This window comes from Equus asinus, chromosome 27 (genome assembly GCF_041296235.1).
Source record: "Equus asinus isolate D_3611 breed Donkey chromosome 27, EquAss-T2T_v2, whole genome shotgun sequence".
In the NCBI taxonomy this organism is placed as follows: Eukaryota; Metazoa; Chordata; class Mammalia; order Perissodactyla; family Equidae; genus Equus; species Equus asinus.
In genome coordinates this window covers 6963598-6981962 of record NC_091816.1, presented here as the reverse complement: position 1 = coordinate 6981962, position 18365 = coordinate 6963598, and the positions used below count along the sequence as shown (strand labels likewise).

The 18365-nt window shown below is 55.0% G+C and overlaps 1 protein-coding gene and 1 long non-coding RNA gene across 2 annotated transcripts; one reads left to right on the top strand and one right to left on the bottom strand.

The window, feature by feature from the left end:
- Nucleotides 1-2152: 2152 nt before the first annotated feature.
- Nucleotides 2153-3813, bottom strand: LOC106837679 (uncharacterized). Its single transcript, XR_001399691.3, has 3 exons — nucleotides 3009-3813; nucleotides 2766-2896; nucleotides 2153-2638 (listed from the first exon to the last, which is right to left on the bottom strand). It is a non-coding gene; the product is annotated as an uncharacterized lncRNA (long non-coding RNA).
- ZNF703 (zinc finger protein 703) lies at nucleotides 3686-7977 on the top strand. Its single transcript, XM_014851361.3, has 2 exons — nucleotides 3686-4120; nucleotides 5091-7977. The coding sequence occupies exons 1-2, from the start codon at nucleotides 3878-3880 to the stop codon at nucleotides 6621-6623; spliced, it is 1776 nt and encodes a 591-aa protein (XP_014706847.3). The 5' UTR covers nucleotides 3686-3877; the 3' UTR covers nucleotides 6624-7977.
- The last annotated feature ends 10388 nt before the right edge of the window (nucleotides 7978-18365 follow it).

Here is an 18365-nt window from a genome sequence, read left to right as displayed (position 1 = left end):
TGAGATATTATTTCATGTTGTTGCCATTAGAGTTTGAGTGTTATGCAGAGAGAGACAATCATTCAGGCAATTCCGCCTCAGCGAGGACTGAAAACTCCACATTAACCCCACACAACAAATCTACCAGCTCCAGCTCTCAACCTGACTCAGGCATTTTCTCCCGGGTGGTGAGTTTTATGTAAATTGAAATTGCGAAAAAAAATCTATAAATATTCAGAATTTCCTAAAGGATTTTCTTGATGGTTTCCAGGGAGCATTTTTTTAAAAGACAGATTTGACTGGAGGCTAGCAGAGGGGGTGACTCTCATTTCCAGAGAATTCTTGGATATCTTGGGTCTTCCGGTCAGTTGGCAATGCTGAGACCCTCCAGATCCGTTGCTGCCATGCTCTTCAGAGCTGCTGCCCCACAGATGACTCGTGCCTCACAACCCTCTTTACCTGGGACTTTCTTAGTGCCAAGCACTAAACATGTGACATGCATTGTCTGCTTCGGGCCTCCTGACTCTGAGGTGGCCACTCTTACGTTTTGCACATGAGGACCCCGCAGCTTATGGAGGTTAGCTTGCTGGGGACCACACCAGCGGTGTGGTTCAGAGGCCTCCCTCCAGGAGACCACACCCCAAGTGACCACGCTGCTACTCACCGGTCATGTGACTTTGGGAAAGGGACTAAGTTCTCCACGCCTCACTCTCTTCAGCTGATAATAGTACCTGATGCTTATCACGTGCCCCCACACAGAACTGTTATTCTTCACCACAGTGGCACAGGGCAGTCGCCAGCAGCGCTCAGCCCTGTCCTATACTAACAGTGCTGTTCACTCCCAGGGCAATCTGAGAGGGCCTGGATAGAGGGAGATCCCGTAACCATACATCTGCCACTTTTCTGCAAGGGGAGGGTGTGTGCCATGTGCCCTGTGTGACAACGTCTTGCACAGACTTTTCAACCGCACCCCTAGCACAATGCTTTGCCCACAGCTGGCCCTCAATAATAGTGGCCCAACTGAATACTGAGCCTTATTCTCTCCCAGGTGACAAGCCATTCCTTTGAAAGTTGTCCTTGCTTTAGGCCACTAGGGCCCCTTTTAGGACTCTGTATGGGTTAGCAGTTCAGCTAAGTGAATGTCAAACTCTGATTGTAATAATCATCTAGTGGTCCTTTAATTAGGCCTCTCGCCTAAGTATGGTGTTCCATTCTCTCTCCCAAGGTAAACGGATGGATCCGGCCAAAGGAGCCCTGCTGCCCTCACCACCACCCAGAAGGGAAGGGTGACCCCACTCCTTTGCTAGCATTTTCCATTGTGTGGGGGTGGGGTGGTGGGCAGGCCGGTCTCCACCTCCATGCTGTCTGGCGCCCACTGCTCCTATCAGTGATTACTGCTGTGAGCTAGGGAGTGGGGTTTTTTTAAAGATCAAATTCCACACCCTCCACCCCGAGCCTGGCTGTCCTGTCCTGGCCTCCTCCTTCCTTTCATTAGCTCACTACCTTTTTCTTCTCTTTTCCTCTCCAAACAGAGAGTACGTATCCTATCATCTTCTGTTCTTCTCCCTCTCTCTTTTCTACTGCCTCCTGCTCCTCTTTTCCTTCCAAATTCCTAAACGCCTTTTCTCTCTCCCCCTCCTCTTTCCTCCCAACTGATTTCCCATTAATCATTCCTAACACACATCTGCTGGGGTCCTAGAAGGCTTTCTCAGCGGGCTTTCACAGCTGGGCTGGTTATAATAATCAAGAAGGAGTCTTTCATCTTTTACTGTCTCCTAGGTCTCCCCTCTTCCCAGCTCTTCCTCCTCCAAGGTGCCCAAAGGCCCACCCTTTCCACTCTGGAAGGCTCTCTCCTGCTCACCGTCTGCATAGCAGTCTCCCAAAGGCCAAAGGGCCCTCTAGGTTGAAGCGGCCCTGCAGTGGACTCTTAACGTGGTGTTGGCAGTGACAGTGATGTCAGACTGCATAGAGGCTGGCATGAGAAGAGCTACGGGGTGGGGAAGGATAGAGACCACCACAATCAAATAACTGGGATCGCTCCCCGGTCTCGTATCCTTCTTGCCACAATGTGGAAGACATCTCCCAGTCAAGGCATCCCTTGGCATTCCTCTTAACCTGTGTAATTTCTAAGAGATCTATACATACCACAAAAAAAAAAAAACCAGCACAGATCCAGGAAGTAAATTGAGTTTAATGCATGATTGATATGGCCCGGGAGTGGTGCATGCTGTCTTTACTGAGCATGATAAAGGTGCGTGACCGCTATTTGTCATTTCTGTGGTAGCTATTCCTTTCTGTTTGAAGAACCCCTTCGAAATCATCTATCCCCATCTTGGGTTCTCATGTTGTCTCAAGGCGCAGCAGAGTCAGGGACGAGTAGTCCTGGAGCAACCTGCCCCGAGTGACAGGCCTGACAATCCGAGTGATGGATTGGGGCTGGGAAAGTGGTACTCGAAGCGAGGCAGTGACACCAGCGCGCCTCCACTGGCCGCCGAGAGCACGGAGAAGTGGTCTCCCCAGAGGCCGACGCACAAAGGACCAGCTTCACCTTCTGACGATCGCGGACTGGGAACTTCAATGTCAGGACTATGACTATGTAAAACCTCTGCCAAGTGCGAATCTGGCAACGCACACTTTATCCCAAAGGCGCGAGAGGGAGCTAGGGGAGGAGGACATTGTTATTTTTAATTAAAAGTTTTTATTCCGAAATTTCCCTGGGAAAAGGTAGGGAACCCTCCCCCCAATCCCGCGAGGAGGGGGCCGCGCATCTCTGAGTTCGTATAGACCTCAGCACTTAGAGATCTTCTCCTCCTCTGGGATACTGGCCTCTCCAGTGATCCTGTGTCGCCCCAAAACAGCAACTAAGCGCGGTGCAGTGAAGGAATTTTACGCCTCTAAACAGGATACGGTAACAAACCTGAAACACACCCAAACACCAAACCTATAAATCAGCGCGCAGACACAGCGCGCCGGGCGCATCGAGGGGCGCGCACAGCCTAGGGTACCGCGCTTCACCGCGACCATCTCACCCCGAAAGGCAGTCCTCAAACTTGCAGGCTTCGGACAGGACTGGCTCTAAGTTGTTGGAGCGGTTCGGAGAACGGTGGATGCCTCCGAGGCTCGGACGCTCCCAAGTGAGCACACCCAGGAGAAGCCAATTAGGGGAAGAGAGCTGGACCGGAGCAGAGCCGGAGCAAGCCTGGGGCTCTGGAGGTGCGGCCCGCCCCCAGGCGGCCTCTGGGAGCGGCTTGGACTCCGCAGTACCAGAGCCGGAGCCGTGCGCTCCTACCCCGCTACCCCACCCCAATCCACCCCACCCCAGACGCACACGGCCGGCGGGTGACTGCCCCCGCCAGCACCACCCCACGGCGGTGCGAAGGGAGAGGAGAGAGCGAAAGGAAAGCCGGCAGAGGATAGGGCGCAGAGCCCAGGGTCCCGGGGAAGTCTCGTCCTCTGTGGGACCCCAGGGCACGGGCGGCCCAGTGGGGGATGGAAGGGGTACAGCTAGTGGTAAAGGCCGAGGCGGCGGCGGCGCGCAGGCGAGGCCCCTTTAACGCTCTCCCCTCCCACCGGCGGCGCCAGCCTCCGCCCGCCGCTCTCCCCGCCCCGGGGTCCCGGCGAGAGCTGCGATTGGGCGCGCGCGGCGATCCCTTTGAAGTGTGGCTGCCGTTCGCGGCTATTTGACGTGCGGCTCGCGGAAGGCGAAGGTTTTTGTGTTGCTCGCCGGGGCTAGCGGCGGCGGCGGCGGGGCTGCGGCGGCGTCGGTGGAGGAGGGGTGGAGGCGCAGCGACTGCTGCACCGCGCCCGACGCTGCGGCGCGAGCCCACCCGCCCCGGGAGCTCGCCTCCCCGGTGCGCCCCCTCCCTCCCCGCCCCCCCAGTGGCGCTGCCTCCTCCAAATGAGCGATTCGCCCGCTGGATCTAACCCAAGGACACCCGAAAGCAGCGGCAGCGGCAGCGGCGGCGGCGGGAAGAGGCCGGCGGTGCCGGCGGCGGTGTCCCTCTTGCCCCCGGCGGACCCCCTGCGCCAGGCGAACCGGCTCCCTATCAGGGTCCTGAAGATGCTGAGCGCTCACACCGGCCACCTCCTGCACCCGGAGTACCTGCAGCCGCTGTCCTCCACTCCCGTCAGCCCCATTGAGGTCAGTCTCCTGGTCGCTGCCCGCCCAGCGCCGGCCCCATTCCGCCCACCACTGCCGGGCCCACGGCCCTGCTCCCTGCGCCCTGGGGCTGGGTGCGACGCTCCAGTCTGGCCACGCTGGCGGAGGGAGTAAGGAGGGACGGAGAACAGGGATCAGAGCCCACCCGGTTCTCCCCGGGCTTCTCCGTGGAAGGTTCCCCTTCCACCCTCGCCTTTCGGAGCTACGTATTTTCTCTCCGATTGGGTTTGCTCTTGGAGTCTCCACTGGGTCCTTTACTTTTCTTCCAGCACCCAGTTTCCAGGCCAGAGATGCTCTCTCCCGGGCCTTCCCCCTCCCCCATCCCGGTTTGATCTCTCTGAAGCTCGATCGCCCCCGTCCCACTCCGCCTCTGTCCCATCCGGTTAGAGCTCACTACGCCCTGGCACTCCCGATCCCAGGTCTTTCTTCCTCCCACTTCCCTGGGTGCCCTCCCCGGGAGGGAGGGGCTCATAAGAGAGCGCCAGCCGCGGCGCTCGCTTCAGAAAGCGCTTCTCCCCGCTCCTACCCGCGGCGCCACAGCCAGAAACCCGTCCCAAGCGAAGTTCCCCAAACTGAAGGAGTAAGTTTTTCCCTGGACATAGGGAAGGAGAGTCACAGCCTGTCCTCAAGCCCCGACTGCAGAGAAGTCACCATCTCCCGCGGTGGCCTTGGGTGGACTGCTTCCACTGCCCCACTCCCCAGGGCCTGTGGCGCACTCCGGGGCCCCGTGGAGCGAGGGATCCCGCCGACGGGCAGTGTGAGCACAGTTCTGCCCAGGCGCCGCGCCCGGCCGGCCCTCGCTCTCGGGTCCTCTCCCCAAGACCTTCCCGCCCGTCGCGCCGTCTCCGGGGGTCCCCGCGCCCTGCCCCCCAGCTCCCCAGCCACCCCCGCTTGCTCCGTGGGTCCCGCAGTCTCACCCCCTTCTCCCTCCCCTTGCCGCTGTCTCCCACAGCTGGACGCCAAGAAGAGTCCGCTGGCGCTGCTGGCCCAGACTTGCTCGCAGATCGGCAAGCCGGACCCGCCGCCCTCGTCCAAGCTCAACTCGGTAGCGGCGGCCGCCAACGGGCTGGGAGCGGAGAAGGACCCTGGCCGCTCCGCCTCGGGCGCCGCCTCCGCGTCCGCGGCGCTCAAGCAGCTGGGGGACTCCCCAGCCGAGGACAAGTCCAGCTTCAAGCCCTACTCCAAGGGCTCCGGAGGCGGCGACTCCCGCAAAGACAGCGGCTCCTCCTCGGTGTCTTCCACCTCCTCCGCGTCCTCCTTGTCCCCGGGAGACAAGGCGGGCTTCAGGGTCCCCAGCGCCTCCTGCACGCCCTTTCCCCCGCATGGAGCGCCGGTCTCCGCGTCGTCGTCCTCGTCCTCGCCCGGTGGCTCCCGGGGTGGCTCCCCGCACCACTCTGACTGCAAGAACGGAGGCGGGGGTGGCGGCGGGGAGCTGGACAAGAAAGACCAGGAAGCGAAGCCCAGCCCGGAGCCTGCGGCTGTGAGCCGCGGCAGCGGTGGGGAGCCCGGCACGCACGGCGGCGGCGCCGAGGCCGGGGCCTCCGGGCGCAAGTCGGAGCCGCCCTCGGCGCTGGTGGGGGCCGGCCATGTGGCGCCGGTGTCGCCCTACAAACCAGGCCACTCGGTGTTCCCGCTGCCACCCTCCAGCATCGGCTACCATGGTTCCATCGTGGGCGCCTACGCCGGCTACCCGTCCCAGTTCGTGCCTGGCCTGGATCCCAGCAAGTCTGGCCTCGTGGGAGGCCAGCTGTCGGGGGGCCTGGGCCTGCCTCCGGGCAAGCCCCCCAGCTCCAGCCCGCTCACCGGGGCCTCCCCGCCCTCCTTCCTGCAGGGATTATGCCGTGACCCCTACTGCCTGGGAGGTTACCACAGCGCCTCGCACCTCGGCGGCTCCAGCTGCTCCACTTGCAGTGCGCACGACCCGGCTGGGCCCAGCCTGAAGGCGGGGGGCTACCCGCTGGTGTACCCCGGGCACCCGCTGCAGCCCGCCGCGCTCTCGTCCAGCGCCGCTCAGGCCGCGCTCCCGGGCCACCCCCTCTACACCTACGGCTTCATGCTGCAGAACGAACCGCTGCCGCACAGCTGCAACTGGGTTGCGGCCAGCGGGCCGTGCGACAAGCGCTTCGCCACCTCGGAGGAGCTGCTTAGCCACCTACGGACTCACACGGCCCTCCCGGGCGCAGAGAAACTTCTGGCCGCCTACCCCGGGGCCTCGGGCCTGGGCAGCGCCGCCGCAGCCGCCGCGGCCGCCGCCTCCTGCCATCTGCACCTCCCCCCGCCCACCGCGCCAGGCAGCCCCGGGTCGCTGTCCTTGCGGAGTCCACACACTTTGGGGCTAAGCCGGTACCACCCCTATGGCAAGAGCCACTTATCCACAGCTGGGGGTCTGGCCGTGCCGTCCCTCCCCACAGCCGGACCCTACTACTCACCATATGCGCTGTACGGACAGAGACTAGCCTCAGCCTCCGCGCTCGGATACCAGTAACCACAGCTCTGCCCTCCCCAGCCCTCCGCCCCGCCGCCCTGCCCCGCCGCTCGCCGCCGCAGCCTCCGCTCCTGCTTGTCCCTGCCGGCGTCCCGCCCAGCCCCTCCCCGCCGGACTGTGTATTTATTTACTATAATGTTAGCTTACAAGCTGGGAATATAAGTGCATTATCGGCCCACACGAGTCAATGGTATGCAAAAAGTCTGTGTTCCCCCAATAATAATATTAATCTCAAATAACTACATGTTCCCCGCCCCTCTTCCTTTCTTTTATTTTTTCTTTTTCTTAGATGTAAGTTTTAAATATTTTTCCCTTTTGCTTTTTTTTTTTTTGGTTTGGTTTTAGGGGGAGGAGGGAGTTGGGGTTCCGGGGTTCTTCTACTTGTTTTGTTTTCCCTTCCTGGGGAGTTTCTTGCATGCTTCTTAACCGTTACAACTACATTTCCCCTTCTCTTTTCCCCTCTTTCTCCTTCATTCCCTCTTGTTCCTTCCATTTGAGGTTCCGTTTTTTCTTTGTTCGAGTAACAGAGAGGAGATTTTTTTGTAATGCATTTGGGGGGTGCAGAGAGCGGCCTTGGTGGCAGGAGGTCGTGCGCTCTGGTGACCCGGGACTCTGCTCTGTGACTCCTCCCCTGCGACCCTCTCCTCCTCGGGTCCTTGGTCTGTGCCCTGGCTCCCAAAATTAGAGCCTTGCACCCCTACCTTGCTCTGAGCCCTGGAGAGCCCTGACCCCACAGCAGGCGCCCCCTGAGAGAGGGGCCCGCGTGGCCTCCCGCAGAGCCTTTCTACCTTCCAGACCCTTCCCGGCCCCAAACACCTGGTGGCCACATTGCCCCCCGGGGGACGGGGGGCCTGTAGGGCTCATCTTATTCAAAGTCCTAGAAGGCCCTGCTGGCCTGAAACTTTGCTCTTTATATTTTGCGAAGTGCTTTTATAGTCCTTGTTTTTCTTTCCGTTGTTGGGGCAGAGGGCCCTCTCCTGGCGGCAGGGCAGGGTCGGCGTGTCTGGCTGGATCCTGCCAAGGCAGACCAGTGGCAGTGTCAGCGGGCCATAGAACCTTGTTAGCTCCGTTGGGGGAAGGTTGGGGAGTCAGGGAGCACAGGGATCGGATCGCAGCAGCCACTTCGCCCCCTCCCAGGCCTGACCCGACAGAGTCCCCAAAGTTGGCCGGGGGCTTCCGTGGGCTCCCTCAGTGGCTGGGATTGAAGACTCGGGCCCCTGGGTCTTCTCCCCACACCGTCCCTCCCTCCTGGTCTTACGCAGCAGCGCGGGGGCTGCGGGACCTGTTGGGATGAATAGAGTTCTCCCTTGGTAAGACTTATTTTGTTAATAAATGGAATACTTGGCTATATTCACACCGTGGTGTGTTTCTCTCTTGCCTCACCCACTGTCCCGCTTCCAGACGACTGAGCAGATGCCCCTCTTCTATTCTTGTTTAAAATACCTTATGGTTTCCTTCTGAGATTTCCGTTCAAGGACGAGTTGAATGCCTTTCCTTAAGAAAGGGGGGAGAAAAAAACAAAACTTCTGCCAACGCATTACAAATAACATAAAACCGCCTTTATTTTTTTTTTTTTTTCCACTTGGCTATTTAGCTCCCAGCCTCACTTCACAAGCCTTGACATTTCCTGGGGACAGGGTGGAGGGAGTGTGTCCATGAATTTTCCTCTGGGCCCAGATTTGAGGTGCAAGGGGCCAATAAGGGATCCAGGACCCAGGGCTCAAACACACTCGTGGCTGCACGGTCGGGGAGACCTCGGGCGGGCAAAGACAACGTGCCTCTGGCGCCACCTGGTGGCAGAAAGACGAGCGACTGGCCCCGGCCCCGACGGCTCCTTTGGCGCTTTCCACTCTAAATGCGGGCTGTTTCCTGACGGTGACTTTTATACGCCAGGAAACCAAAGGGCAAATGCACCTGCTGAGAAGGGTGCTTCGCAAGGTTAGTGGGCTCTCCAAGGGCAGCGCTGGGTTGTCGACCCCAGCCACCTGCGCCCCTAGAGACTTGTCTGAATGGCGTTTGTGTTTTGCTGAGAAGGCACGACTGTTAAGCAGAACCTTGAAGCCACTCTCCGTCCCTGTTTTCTTGAGCTTCTACCACTGACATTGGCTTCTGCATCCTGGGGCGGGCGAGGGTGGGGGTGCAGTTTATTGGGATGGTGGGACGAGGGCCGGGGCACCTCCCCACTGCGCGGGAGTCCCCGAGGCCGAGGCCCGAGGAGAGGACGGACGGCTGCGGAGGCCGCACTCCTCCAGGGGAGCCCCGGGCAGAGCTGGGCCTCCGTGGTGCCAACTCGCTCCTCCTCGGCGGCGAGAGCGGGGCTCCCGGGGAACCCAGGCCCGCCCAAGCGCCCGCCGCCCCCTCCGGCGCCCACGCCGGGGCGCGGGCTCCGAGCCACCTGCGCCGAGGCCGCGCGGGGCCACCTGTTGGCGCGCTTCCAATGGCCTCCCTCGCCCCCTCCTGGCCGCGCTGCTCTGCGTCGGCCCCGCGCAGCTTTGGGTGGTGGTGTTACTGTTGTGTTATTTTGCTTTTGCTGTGAGGAAAGCGACTTATTAGGCAGTTCGTGCCCCGCAAACTGCGTGCTTCCGAAACGCCCGTTGGCCAGAGGTCAAGTGCGGAAGCGGGTGGGAGGGGTGCTCTCTGCCCGCTGTTTCAGTAGACGCCAAACCCCACTAGCGAATCGCAGGGCCGGCCTCGGCCCCACCCGGCTCCCTGCCCTCGGGAACTGACAGAACCTCAGAGTTAGACGATTTTGGTGGGGGGATTGGGGCCCTCTATCTTTGTTTCCGGGCAAAATTCCTTCCTCAGTCCAGAGAACCTCAAGCTTCTTCTGCAGAAAATGTCAGTGCTGGGCACCATACGGCCCTATGTGTGTCCTAGGGAAGGGACCTGCGCTGCTGGCGTCGTTGGACCGAGTCAGAGAGAGGCTGAATGAGCTGGAGAAGTCGCCCTGGGTCTTCCTAGGCAATCATTATCCGATTTCTCAGAGTTCATGTTGGCCCGAATCTTTAAAAGACCTATGTGGCAACTTGCGTTATTTTTGCTTTTTCTCTGTTGTTTTGTTTGCTGTTGGTTCTTTCCCATCTTCCCTTCCTCTCAAGTCCCCCTCTTTCCTTCGGATACCTTTTTTTTTCAATGCCTGCTAAGTCTGCTGGCAATTGCTCCCTCTGCAGGGAGACTTAAACTTTATGGTCTTCTAGTTGGGACCAGAGAAAGGAAGAGACTGAATATTTCCAACAGCAAACTCTCTGTCTAGCAAAAGAAACTTCTCTAGCTGCTTGGCTTACAGATGAGGTGTGAGAACACAGGTTAGAAATTCCTGAGAGGACTGAGTTTCCCCCAGAAAGAGTATTAGCGGCCTTTGTAGACCAGGAAGGATGCCGTGGACCTGGGTGGGAATGGCTGCCCCCAACTACCATTGTGACACCAAAGAGCAGGCATTGTAGTCTGGAGTGTCCCAGGTCTCACCCTGAAAGCTCAGCTCTCCCCACTGTGAATGGGTGACAGTCCTAAGAAATGTGGCTGTTTTAATTAGCTGGTGGCGAGTTTGTTACTTTGAGTAGCTAAATTCTCATTAAAGTTGCTGTTTTAATAGACATAATCCTCCCCCACTAACTGCCTATTTGTGTAATTAATTCATCCAGCAACTCTTTTTCTTTGAGAATCACCTCCACCTTCTCTTTATCCGCCTCCTTCTCTTCCTAACCCTCCCCGCCCCCGCCCTCTCCTAATCTCTCCCAGGCGCCAGAAATGGGGCCTGTGTTCCCAAGGCACCAGGAAGGGTGGAAGCCACAGAGCTGGAACTTGAGACACTGGACGTTCCTGGCTGCAGGTCATATTTTCACACCTCTTGCCTGGTTATTTTTGTGGCCTCGTGGGCAGCAGTGGGAGGAAAGGAGGAGCAGAGGGAGGGGAGAGACTCACCCTCACATGTAGGTTTGACACAAACAGAATTGTGGGGGGTTACGTTTTTAATTTCCCAGTCGTCCCCCGACCAACCCTGAGAAATCTGTAGGCCAGGTGGGAGGTGTGGAGCCTTTCACCGTCTTTAGGCAGCCTAAAGGTACCTGTCTCGTCCTACCCAACACACCCAGCGCACTCCTCATATGAACTAACTCCTTCCTGATGGATGTCCGGGTTACTGCGGAATCCGTCTTACAATAATCCCATGGCTCGGCACTTTATTAATCATTCTGTAGGGGAAGCTGCACTCCAGTTTTCTGTTTGATTTGATCTCATTCATCCTGTCTTTCTGCAAAATAGATGGTTGAGTGCATCCGATAATGTATGGTTTAATTTGGAGCACTATGGGTTTGAATTACCATTTTCATAATGTGCTGTGCATTAATGTGTTACATCATTTATAAAGAGAAATGTGCTGGGTTTCAAACTTTCTCCTGAAAGCCAAAGTCACCTAAAGGAAACACAGCCAAATCGCATCGACCCATCTTCCTACTTCACTGCCAGAGAAACTCCTGCCTCCCCTACTGGGGTTAGATCTGCCAACACTCATAAAACCCAACACGAGGCTTTTGTGTGCACAGAATGCAGGTGGGTGTCAAGGTTTAAGGGGAACTTGCACATGGCTGCCCTGGAGCCATCAACGGGCAGGACAAAGCTTCCCCTCATTATTGCATAACAACGGCTTTGCAGCCAACCCCGTTGGAGGAGACCTCCAGTGGATGGCTCTCCTTCGACCCTAATCCAGCACTCCCTCCTCAATGGCTGTAATAACACCAGCTGTCTGTTACTCAAACTCTGACTGAGGAGGAAAAAGCACTGATTATCCAAATACAGTCATTAAAGGGGAAATGTGTTTTTAGGACTGTCAGAGTGATTAATGAGGGCTAGCCGTCTTTGCAAATGTACTTGTTTAGTCTAACTGGCAGCTTCTATTTTCCTATTGATTTATTGCAGCCGTTGCCGGGCCTTGGTGTGTGCGAAGTCAGGTTACTTCACAACTGTGCCCTGTTTAAACAGGAAAAGCATGCACCATTTTGTCCAGGAGGGAGGGAGCAGCCGAAAGTCTCTCCCTTCAGTTCAGTCTCCAGGGGCCCAGACCAACAAAGAAGACATTAAAAAGCTGCAGCCCGGAGAGGGAAGGAAGCTGCCTCCCCTCGAGTGTCCCCAGTCGCTCAGTTCCAAGGTCAGTGGAGACGCACCATGGCCCCTGGACAAAGCCGGCCCCATTGTCACACTCAGCATGCCCACATTTTCTCCTCCAGTCCCCCCAAACCAGCTGTTAGCCACTGGGTCCAAGTACAGGAAAAGCACCCAGCAGAGGGGGATGCCTGGGAGTGGGTGATGGGGCAAGGCCAGGCAAAAAACAGAACCAAAGCCGCCCCGTAGTCCAAGGGTGGGAGCAGGGCCAGGAGCTTTGTGGGAAATTGACGGAGTCCCAGGGTTGATTTCAACTTTTAAAAAGAGGTGGTGGAACCACAAATGTGATATCTACTTCTTTCCACTTGTACAGTTTATGTTTTGACAAATGATGTATCTAATGACCAAAATAGAGAAATGGCAGCTCGAAAAGAGAGTCCCAGTATTTAGGGATGATATTTCCAGGCGGTCAATCATCGCAGCAAACAATTTACAGAATTCCGCTTACGTGCCCAGCACAATGCCGGATGCCATGACACACAGAAGAAAACTCGGACAAAATTCCTGCCCGATTTAGGGAGACAAGACATCCCCATGAGACAAGGAGAAAGATAGCATTGTACATAAGTGCATTTATGCTGATCTAGTAAAGGGCTAAATCGTCCTGGGCAGACAGTGAGAAGAGGGCAGGATTCAGTAAGGTGCTAATCGTGCCCATCAGGTGGTGGAGCTGCAGGAGCCAGACGGCAGCCCACTGCGGGTGATGTTGGGGACCTTCCCATGGGAGCTCCAATCTGGTGGGAGGCTCCCCAATTCCTCCTGGGCCCGTCCTCTTTGAAGACTGAAAGAAGGCTGAGGTCTTTATTCCACAGCTGTCAGAGGGCTGGAACTGGAGCCCCTGAGCCTGTAATTGCCATTTCTAAAACAGAGCAAGGAGCAGACTTCCCCAATGCCGTATCCAACGTAGCCGAACTTTCTCCCACCCGCTCTCTGCCTAATCAGCCTGCACCTTCCACAGAGCACTCCAGGCATGGAAACGGTTTGTCCTTCTTCCTAAATGAAGTGCTTTTCCAAGTTTTCCCAGGGTGGTGGCCTATCCCCAGCATTATTAACGCTTTCTAAAACAGGAAAGGCTGTCAGTGGATTTTGATCAACAGATGAGCCAGGAAAACTTTCTCTTAAGAGAAAAGAAGTTGAGCCTGCTGGCTGAGAGAAAAGGAAGTGACCATATTTTATAAACTTCAAGTTGGAGACAAATGGCACAAGTGTACTTTGGTGACCTTTAGGACTGTCCTGGGAAATCCACAAAGTCTAGTCGTTGTACATATAGTAGAAAGAGCATTGAGAGGGGAGTAAGAAAACCTGGATTTTGTTCTAGTTCTGAAACTTAACCGCTGGGTGACCTTGGGCAAGTCCCTTAATCTCTCTGAATCTATTTTCCAAATTTCTGAAATGAAGTTGTTGGGTCCTATCATCTGCCAGCGCTTTCTAACTGGAATATTCTATGAGTTTATAAAATGTTTAAAGAGTGAAGCATTGTGGTTGTCAGAGTTGGTAAGGATGTTCTGTCACTGGCTCCCAGTCAAATACAATCCGAAAGTTTCTATTGGGACAGTCAATGTGGAAGATCCAGAAAAAGAAACCTCATGACTTTACCTCTATAATGGGGGACAGGCGGAGAGGGCCCAAGAAGAATATTGTAATGTGGACTTTTTACCCAGAGCACTGGCTCCCACGAAATGAATTATTAAGACTTTTTTTAATTTGATGAAATGCTGAGGATAAGGTGACACAGGTATTTCAGAGACTGCTTAGGTGCGTAAGTGGGTCGGAAATTATTAAAATAATGTTGAGGATCCTGTGAGGTTAAATGAAGTTCTATGAAAAGAATCACATTTTTCATAGCCTACGGCCAACTGCTTTGGGAAAATGGAACTGGCGAGGGCAGAAATGAAAAGCAGATCAAAATCAAACCACAGTGAGGGGACCTTTGCTCTGACTGGGCAGTGGGTATCTCCCCAGCCCTTTGGAACACAAAATAAAGTGGTCCTCCTGGAGTTTAAATCAGAGCCAGATTTGAGAATGGAAACCGTAATTTGGAAAATGACATTGCACGTGCCCCGTGTCCTGTTTGCTCTCCTGGGTGTGCGCACATGTGAACGTGCGTATGCGGCGTGAGTTACGTACGGGTTTGTATGTGGTCCACAAAGGAAACAGTGTGGCCATGCTCTTCCTTCTTAGTTTTGACTTCAAATATGGGCACCATAAAACAAATAGACAGAAATTCTAGGCCATGCCCACCCTAGGGCATCTCAAGAAGCATCATTTTGTGTGTGTGATGGCACAGCTAAACATAATAAAATACGCTGGGCATTTAATACTTACAACCAACCTGCAGATCCCTTTAATGAGAAAACTGAAATTTGGAGAAGTAAATTGCCCAAGATCTCACAGGGAAAGGGCTGTAGAATCAGGATTCTAACACAGTTCTGACTATAAAACTCTTTGCACTAAGCCAAGTAGCTTCAGACTTTGTATCTAAATGGGTCGAGATACTACAGATGGATAGAATAAGGGGAACTGTCACATGGGAAAGTTTTGGCCAGTGCCCCTGCATGTGTTGGGACCGTGCTAGACACCACACAATTCAACCTACGTCAGTCCCGCCCCTCCTTCCAAGAGCTGAGAGGCTGCTCAGTGCGCTGGGCTGACTCATTCAGTAAATATTATAGAGCGCCCACCATGAACTAGGTGCCATGGGCTTCTCTGGGGATTAAAAGTTGAGACACTGGCTTTGCCTCAAGGAGCTGCCAGTCTAGAAGGAGATGGATGTGTAAGCTAGTTCAGATCTGAGGGACTAAGGGCCCCACTAATGCCATTGTGGTAGTCAGTCTAGGCTAGATTATGCTGCAGTAACAAACTAACCCCAAACTCTCAGGGGTTTAACACAAAAAGGGCTTATTTTCACTTATACTACATCTCCATCATGGATTGATAGGGCTCTCTGTCTCAGTCAGGGTTTGACCAGAGAAGCAGAACCAGTACTATAGCAAGGCATTGGCTTACAACAGCTGTGGGACTGGCTGAGCAAGCTGGAAGTCTGTAGGGCAGGCAGGCAGGCAGTCAGGGACAATCACAGGCAGGCTGAAACTCTACTGGCACAAGCCATTTGGAGTCTCTGAGCTCGGGGAAGGCCTAAGCTCTCTTTTAAAGGGCTTGCCTAATTAGGTCAGGCCCACCCCAGCTGATCTCCCTTTTGATCCACTTAAAGTCAACTGATTATGGACCTCAATCATATCTGCAAAATTCCTTCACAGAAGTATCTCCATCAGTGTTTGATTCAATGATGGGGACTCTCATTCGGTCTAACAAGGTGACACATCAGAAAGCATCCCAGTGGTGTGTGTAATTAATCAGGCCCACTGACTGACAGAGGAACATCCTCAGAGGTCACAGCAGGCAAAGGGCTGGAGTGCAAGGGTCTTGCACAAACAATTATGTGTTTCAGGCTAAAAATGAACTATGCCACCTCTGCTCATAATCTTCTGACCAGAACTGGTCACACAGCCCCATCCCCACTGCGAAGGTGGGACATGGACCCTCCCTCATGCCCAGAAGGAAAAAAGAGCTAAAAGAGGGTCCACCACAGGTGTTGCCTGGGTGCTATGAACAGCTTCCATCCTGCCCAACCATGCTCATTTACACAGGGGGAAACTGAGTTTGTGGCGAGAGGAAGGCACAAGTGACTGCCAAGGGCCACACCGTGAGGAAGGGAGAAGCAGGATGAGAACTCACCTCTCGCTCTCTCCAGCTCCCCTCCGCCCTGCGTCCTCAGGCCTTACCTAACAGAAGCTCCTTCCAAACCCACTGAGCCCTGTTTACCTGGAGGAAGTTTACACTTGAAGTTGTGGGAGACAGGTGCAGGAATGGAACGTTCTAGCCAGATAAGGCTGGCCTCCCCATGGTTAAGTCTGAGGTCTGTGAGACCTTGAAGTTCAAAGAGATGCGTGACCTTCCTCATACCTTGTAGTCCTGAGATCTCCATCTGGTGGCTTGCGAAGAACCACCAGTTGAGCACTGAGGCAGCGTACTGACCACTCCTCCTTATAAGAAGGGTGGGCACCTCCCATGTGTTAGAGTCTGGCAATGCTTGCATTTGTGAAAGTCACTAAAAGTGAAGGATTGATTCAAAGCAATCATGATCAATGGTCAGTGATGAGCAAATGCCATCAACGGTATGTGCTCCAAGCTGAAATGAAAAAGGTCTGGCCAATGGGGAGCAGACATGGCTTTCTTCCTTCTCTAACATTTATTGAGCGCTTGCTGTGTGCCAGGCACTGTACTAAGCACTCTCCATACAAGGTTTTAGTTGATTCCGGCAGCAGTTCTCTGTGGTGAATCCATTATTGAACATATTTTGCCCAAGGTCACAAAGCCAGTGAGCCGTAGAGGGAGGGCCCCTACCAAGTCTATCTGATTCCAGAAACCTTTCTCCTGCCACCAGAGCCACCACGTGCTGTTGTTCAGGTGGTGCCCTGCACAAGCACATCCAGCCAAGGGAGTAAGTGAGGGCTCCACGGCCCCTCAAGACACCTGGCCTGGGCTGCATGAGCCTGGCAGGGAGTCTTTTTTTAAATCTCCCAAAGGCTCCAGGTGGCTGGGATGGGTGGAGCCTTGCTATTCTCTGACCCTCTCCTCTAGAGACCCTAGGTCAGAAAAGAACCTTAAATCTGCTGATCCCGGGCTCACCTCCTGGTGGTCACAATGAAGCCTCTGCAGTGTGCTTATCCTCATGGAAATATTTCTTGAGAACCTACTACATGTGCTAAATGCTATCCAAGGATAGAAGATGCATAAGACATGAACACTTGCATCCAGCTGCCTGCAATCTAGTAGGAGAAAACAATACAAACACGTGCTAATCATGTGAAATAAAGTATGACATTAACAAATGAAGGGGACCCATACGAAGTGCCAGGCATACAGAGCACCCGGGAAGCTGGAAGGATTCATTCATTCATTCACTCAGCGCCCAGAGGAGGAAGGAGAGGTCTGAGAGGCCAGTGGGCAGCCTGAGCAATGCCCAAAGCTGGACCGTGCAAGGTGTGTTGAGGGATGTCCCTCCAGCTCATGCCAACCAGCTTCCGTCTGCACGGAGCCCAAAGGCACCTGCAAGAATAACTTAGGGGAGTCAGTGCTTCGGGGCCAGCAGCATAGGTGCAGCCACCCAGCAGCCTCGTCAAAGGAAGGATGACAGTCTCAGTACAGATATAGCACAGTTAAGGGGCTGCAGTGGGAGGGAAGGAAGACTCTTCCCAAAATTCAGCTCTGGGCTTAGTACTGAAACTTGCATCCCACATGCCAGCCCAGCAGTCCTCGTCACAGTCACCCAGCCTGGGCTCTCCTGTTCCCAGGGTCCACCTTCCTGGCTCCAGTTAGAGCTGCAGGGCCCAGAGCACAGAGAGGGCTCTTGATGGTGACACTGGCAGGTGGACCGTCACGTCCATCCCTTTCTCGATGCTCACCTGTCTCCCCGACCCTACTCCCTTCTTTGGGAGTGCTGGAGGAGAAACGTTCTTACAGGGCATCCTTCCTTGCACCCCATGCTCCTAACCATCACCCTCCCCTCTGTCCCTCCCCCATGCCATTTCTCCCCCTAACACACACGCTCTCTCACCCTCACCTCCCTCCCTCCCCCACCCCTTCCCCTCCATTTGTTTCAATGAACAGCCCCTTTTATCTATTCTGTAGGTACAAATGAAGCTGTCAAATTTGATCAGCCGCTTGATATGACAGGCTGTGGGAGTCAGGACCCCTTGAACAGAGTGGGCCTTGTCTGTCACAGCCTGCCTGACACTTCCCATAATGCCCAGACTGATGAGATTCTGAGTAGGGCCCAGCACATTTTCAACTCTATTTTGGGTGAAAACCCTTCTTGAAAGATCTTGAAAGGAGCTGGCAGTTCAGCCGCCCGGATGATTAATGAGGGTTGGCTCCGCTGGATGGATTTCTCCTGGTGCCAACAGCCGTCCTCCCAACAGGCTAGAACGTGTTGCCGTTGACTTCCCCCAGCACTTCGCCCTCTCAGCAGCACCCCCTAAAAAACCTTTCCCACCAACCCCGGACATTCCCCCCGTCACCCCTCACCTCCGCGCATCTCTGTCGGTCCTCTCTCATTTTCTGACGCAGGAGCAGCCTCGACATATGGAAAAAGTTAACCATCACAGCTGAGTGAGGCCTAGCTGGAGTGAGCAGGGCCTGCTGGACAGCTGTGCAGGTTTGAGGGGCCAGGCTGAGAGGGGACTGAGGAGGACAGTGACCCAAGCTCTCCTTGTGTGCCACATCACACGCCCCAGTGTTCACGGGTGGGTCTCTCCACTTTTTCTCCATGGCTCTCAGGAGCTTGGGGAGAGAAACCATGGGGTGTCTAAGGTCCCAAAGAGATAAAGAATCAAGGTCCTGGTTTTTCTCTTATCTCACAGTGTTTCTCAGAGGGGGCACTATTGACATTTGGGGCAAGACAATTCTTTATTGGGCAGGACCCTCCTGTGCAGGGTAGAAGATTGAGCCAACAACCCTGGTCTCAAGACACTCATTGTTTGTGGCACCCCCCAATCATTGAGACAACTCAAAACATCCCCTACA

What these genes read in the sequence shown, in the direction of transcription:
- ZNF703 (XM_014851361.3), top strand. Translation starts at nt 3,878, where the DNA reads ATGAGCGATTCGCCCGCTGGATCTAACCCAAGGACACCCGAAAGCAGC. An exon ending in CTCCCGTCAGCCCCATTGAG is followed by an intron (nt 4,121 to 5,090) that starts GTCAGTCTCCTG and finishes TGTCTCCCACAG; the next exon opens with CTGGACGCCAAGAAGAGTCC.